At 40.4% G+C, this 6,000-nt stretch overlaps 1 protein-coding gene across 1 annotated transcript in view; it reads right to left on the reverse strand.

The window, feature by feature from the left end:
* LOC124036568 (ATP-binding cassette sub-family A member 2-like) overlaps positions 1-5,530 on the reverse strand; it is a 163,298-nt gene extending 157,768 nt beyond the window's left edge. The window contains 1 exon segment of the mRNA XM_046351290.1: positions 5,074-5,530. Within this exon segment, the coding sequence (XP_046207246.1) occupies positions 5,074-5,139 (66 nt within the window). The 5' untranslated portion in view covers positions 5,140-5,530.
* Positions 5,531-6,000: the final 470 nt, after the last annotated feature.

Here is a 6,000-nt window from a genome sequence, read left to right on the forward strand (position 1 = left end):
TCCACCACTATACCAAAGTAGTAGAGTCTAATCCACCATACATTTCCACCACTATCCAATCCACTATACCACTAACCAAAGTAGTAGAGTCTAATCCACCATACATGTCCACCACTATACCAAAGTAGTAGAGTCTAATCCACCATACATGTCCACTATCCATAGTGTAGTCTAATCCCCATACATGTCCACCACTATACCAAAGTAGTAGAGTCTAATCCACCATACATGTCCACCACTATACCAAAGTAGTAGAGTCTAATCCACCATACATGTCCACCACTATACCAAAGTAGTAGAGTCTAATCCACCATACATGTCCACCACTATACCAAAGTAGTAGAGTCTAATCCACCATGCATGTCCACCACTATACCAAAGTAGTAGAGTCTAATCCACCATACATGTCCACCACTATACCAAAGTAGTAGAGTCTAATCCACCATACATGTCCACCACTATACCAAAGTAGTAGAGTCTAATCCACCATGCATGTCCACCACTATACCAAAGTAGTAGAGTCTAATCCACCATACATGTCCACCACTATACCAAAGTAGTAGAGTCTAATCCACCATACATGTCCACCACTAATCCTAATCCACCATACATGTCCACCACTATACCAAAGTAGTAGAGTCTAATCCATCATGCATGTCCACCACTATACCAAAGTAGTAGAGTCTAATCTAATCCACCATACATGTCCACCACTATACCAAAGTAGTAGAGTCTAATCCACCATACATTTCCACCACTATACCAAAGTAGTGGAGTCTAATCCACCATATGTCCACCACTATACCAAAGTAGTAGAGTCTAATCCACCATACATGTCCACCACTATACCAAAGTAGTAGAGTCTAATCCACCATACATGTCCACCACTATACCAAAGTCTAATCCCCATACATGTCCACCACTATACCAAAGTAGTAGAGTCTAATCCACCATACATGTCCACCACTATACCAAAGTAGTAGAGTCTAATCCACCATACATGTCCACCACTATACCAAAGTAGTAGAGTCTAATCCACCATACATGTCCACCACTATACCAAAGTAGTAGAGTCTAATCCACCATACATGACCACCACTATACCAAAGTAGTAGAGTCTAATCCACCATGCATGTCCACCACTATACCAAAGTAGTAGAGTCTAATCCACCATACATGTCCACCACTATACCAAAGTAGTAGAGTCTAATCCACCATACATTTCCACCACTATACCAAAGTAGTGTAGTCTAATCCCCCATACATGTCCACCACTATACCAAAGTAGTAGAGTCTAATCCACCATACATGTCCACCACTATACCATGTCCTAATCCATACATGTCCACCAAAGTAGTAGAGTCTAATCCACCATACATGTCCACCACTATACCAAAGTAGTAGAGTCTAATCTAATCCACCATACATGTCCACCACTATACCAAAGTAGTAGAGTCTAATCCAAAATACATGTCCACCACTATACCAAAGTAGTAGAGTCTAATCCATCATGCATGTCCACCACTATACCAAAGTAGTAGAGTCTAATCCACCATACATGTCCACCACTATACCAAAGTAGTAGAGTCTAATCCACCATACATTTCCACCACTATACCAAAGTAGTGGAGTCTAATCCACCATACATGTCCACCACTATACCAAAGTAGTAGAGTCTAATCCACCATACATGTCCACCACTATACCAAAGTAGTAGAGTCTAATCCACCATACATGTCCACCACTATACCATAGTGTAGTCTAATCCCCCATACATGTCCACCACTATACCAAAGTAGTAGAGTCTAATCCACCATACATGTCCACCACTATACCAAAGTAGTAGAGTCTAATCCACCATACATGTCCACCACTATACCAAAGTAGTAGAGTCTAATCCACCATACATGTCCACCACTATACCAAAGTAGTAGAGTCTAATCCACCATGCATGTCCACCACTATACCAAAGTAGTAGAGTCTAATCCACCATACATGTCCACCACTATACCAAAGTAGTAGAGTCTAATCCACCATACATGTCCACCACTATACCAAAGTAGTAGAGTCTAATCCACCATGCATGTCCACCACTATACCAAAGTAGTAGAGTCTAATCCACCATACATGTCCACCACTATACCAAAGTAGTAGAGTCTAATCCACCATACATGTCCACCACTATACCAAAGTAGAGTCTAATCTAATCCACCATACATGTCCACCACTATACCAAAGTAGTAGAGTCTAATCCATCATGCATGTCCACCACTATACCAAAGTAGTAGAGTCTAATCCACCATACATGTCCACCACTATACCAAAGTAGTAGAGTCTAATCCACCATACATTTCCACCACTATACCAAAGTAGTGGAGTCTAATCCACCATACATGTCCACCACTATACCAAAGTAGTAGAGTCTAATCCACCATACATGTCCACCACTATACCAAAGTAGTAGAGTCTAATCCACCATACATGTCCACCACTATACCATAGTGTAGTCTAATCCCCCATACATGTCCACCACTATACCAAAGTAGTAGAGTCTAATCCACCATACATGTCCACCACTATACCAAAGTAGTAGAGTCTAATCCACCATACATGTCCACCACTATACCAAAGTAGTAGAGTCTAATCCACCATACATGTCCACCACTATACCAAAGTAGTAGAGTCTAATCCACCATACATGACCACCACTATACCAAAGTAGTAGAGTCTAATCCACCATGCATGTTCCACCACTATACCAAAGTAGTAGAGTCTAATCCACCATACATGTCCACCACTATACCAAAGTAGTAGAGTCTAATCCACCATACATTTCCACCACTATACCAAAGTAGTGTAGTCTAATCCCCCATACATGTCCACCACTATACCAAAGTAGTAGAGTCTAATCCACCATACATGTCCACCACTATACCATAGTGTAGTCTAATCCCCCATACATGTCCACCACTATACCAAAGTAGTAGAGTCTAATCCACCATACATGTCCACCACTATACCAAAGTAGTAGAGTCTAATCTAATCCACCATACATGTCCACCACTATACCAAAGTAGTAGAGTCTAATCCAAAATACATGTCCACCACTATACCAAAGTAGTAGAGTCTAATCCACCATACATGTCCACCACTATACCAAAGTAGTAGAGTCTAATCCACCATACATGTCCACCACTATACCATAGTGTAGTCTAATCCCCCATACATGTCCACCACTATACCAAAGTAGTAGAGTCTAATCCACCATACATGTCCACCACTATACCAAAGTAGTAGAGTCTAATCTAATCCACCATACATGTCCACCACTATACCAAAGTAGTAGAGTCTAATCCAAAATACATGTCCACCACTATACCAAAGTAGTAGAGTCTAATCCACCATACATGTCCACCACTATACCAAAGTAGTAGAGTCTAATCCACCATACATGTCCACCACTATACCAAAGTAATCCCCCATACATGTCCACCACTATACCAAAGTAGTAGAGTCTAATCCACCATACATGTCCACCACTATACCAAAGTAGTAGAGTCTAATCTAATCCACCATACATGTCCACCACTATACCAAAGTAGTAGAGTCTAATCCAAAATACATGTCCACCACTATACCAAAGTAGTAGAGTCTAATCCACCATACATGTCCACCACTATACCAAAGTAGTAGAGTCGAATCTAATCCACCATACATGTCCACCACTATACCAAAGTAGAATAGTCTAATCCAAAATACATGGCCTCACTAGTCAAGGTTTGACATACAGTCTTAGAAACAAAGGTTCTGGATACAACCAAAAACGGTTCTACCAAAAAAAGGGTGCTTTCTTCATATATGACACCCCTTAAAGTTCTATTTAGAACTGAAATTGGTTCCATATAGAACCCTATATGAAACCCAAGGGTTCTATATGAAACCAATGTTGGTTTGGTGAAGAAGAACCACTGGGCTTCTGAACACATAACCCTAAAAAAGGGTTGTAATATAGAACCTTTAAGCGTGCCATATATGAAGAAAGAAATAGAACTATTTTTGGTTCGATCCAGAGTGTATAAGAGTGTAATATAAGAGTGTAATACAGACATTACATAAAAATTAATATCTGAGATTCTGGTCCATTACCGCTGGTGTCCTTGTAGAGGACCTCAGATCATCTTCTTTACAGGCCAACGCACAGATAGAGGTCAACAGGTGCCAGGGTACCTGCCCCCTCTGTGAAAATGCCCCTCAGTAAAAACTGAACATAATGTTTATTTTAAAGACTTTGAGCACCAGCGGGCCACATTCTCAGTGTCCTTCCTGTCATTGTCTGTCAGGTAGCCTAGGCTACATGTGAGGCAGGTGCATAACCAAAAGACCCACATACATGCAGTAGATAGATGAATAAGCAATTACTTAGGCTACACGTATGCACCTTTTGATATTAATACTATTTTGTTATTTGAATTGAATCAGGTATCATTTCCAAATGCACCTCACATATTCTCACAGCACCATAATGAGACGCAATTAAAAATTGGCATTAATATGTGTGTTTACATCATCTTCTCTAGCGCTTTGCATGATGTTCTGATAAGCATGAGAGGTTATGAGGAGTTTATGCACACAACAACCTGTTCGGTTTTCTGTGAATACACGTCTAGTAAACCTGGGGGTATAACACATCCAAACATCTTGGAAACTATGGCAGCGCAAATTAGTCTACAATTGTCACAAAAAAAACATGACATTTCTTGAACTGAAATGTCTGGGAACTGATGAAGGCACCCCACTGGGTACAGATGTCAATTCAATGTGTATTTCACGTTGGTGGAAACAACGTTGATTCAACCAGTGTGTGCCCAGTGAATATCATGACAGCCTCAAATAAAGGCAATGCAGTAGCAGCAACCAAATTCTGTAGACCGACGCCCGTCTGATCTCGCACTGACATTCGGTGATGTTTTCCAAGCGCACAACCAATAGCCTATTTAAGCTAATGTCCCATATTTCTAAGCACCCCTATATTGTAATTGTTATCTAATAATATCAAATAAAATGTTTCCTTACCGGTCCTCTTCTCTTCAAAGACACATTCTTCCACAACAGAAGATGTAGCTGGTGGAGGAATCCCATCTCCACAGGCTCGAGGTTTTAATTACGGTCAAATTACGATACCGGTAATTAAATTACTGTTTAGTGGGGTGGATTTTTGGTAATGGATTACAAGCCATTCCGATGTATTTAAATGTCAATTTAGATAATATGCTTGATACAGGTTTATATGCCCATTTCACAGCTCTCTCGCTCTCTCTCTGAACGAGACGACTGTTTTCTGCCACTGCCTTGTGGTTAGATGGCTAAATAGGACAAACTGTAATTCAGTGGCAAGTGTGGCTGATATTCTGTATGATATCACCATCGGCGGAAAAATACAGAAGCATCCAATGGAAACGGTGCTAAAGTAATGCGTTAGAATAAACATAGAACCATCGATGTAGGGATATATATCACCATCGTGCAGTATAGTGGGCGGAGACGGCGCTACAGACAGTATGTCTTCTCGCGCAACCTATACTAAGGCTAGGCTACTGTTCCTCTTGCAAATTGGAACACAAAGTTACCTTGTATGATTTGACAAATGACTGTTCTTACAGCCTAAAACCTATTCTGAATAGGTGTAGGTCCAGAAATGTAACATATTTATCCCAGGGTAATGTATACTGACAGTCTCAACGATCCCAATTGGATAGACTGTAGTTGTAGAATTTTAGATTTGCCCCCAAATTGTTCCCACATTTTTGCAATGAATAGTGTAGTGCCAGTAACTGAAACATTTACATTTACAAAGGTCGCTGATTTGAATCCTTGAGATTACTTAGTGAAAAATCGGTGTGCCCTTGAGCAAGGAACTTCACCCTAATTGCTCCTGTAAATCGCTCTGGATGTAAACGTAATAAAGGTTTCCGGTGTCCGTTATTACTGATTATATATTAT

Source organism: Oncorhynchus gorbuscha, linkage group LG05, assembly GCF_021184085.1.
Source record: "Oncorhynchus gorbuscha isolate QuinsamMale2020 ecotype Even-year linkage group LG05, OgorEven_v1.0, whole genome shotgun sequence".
Classification (NCBI taxonomy): domain Eukaryota; kingdom Metazoa; phylum Chordata; class Actinopteri; order Salmoniformes; family Salmonidae; genus Oncorhynchus; species Oncorhynchus gorbuscha.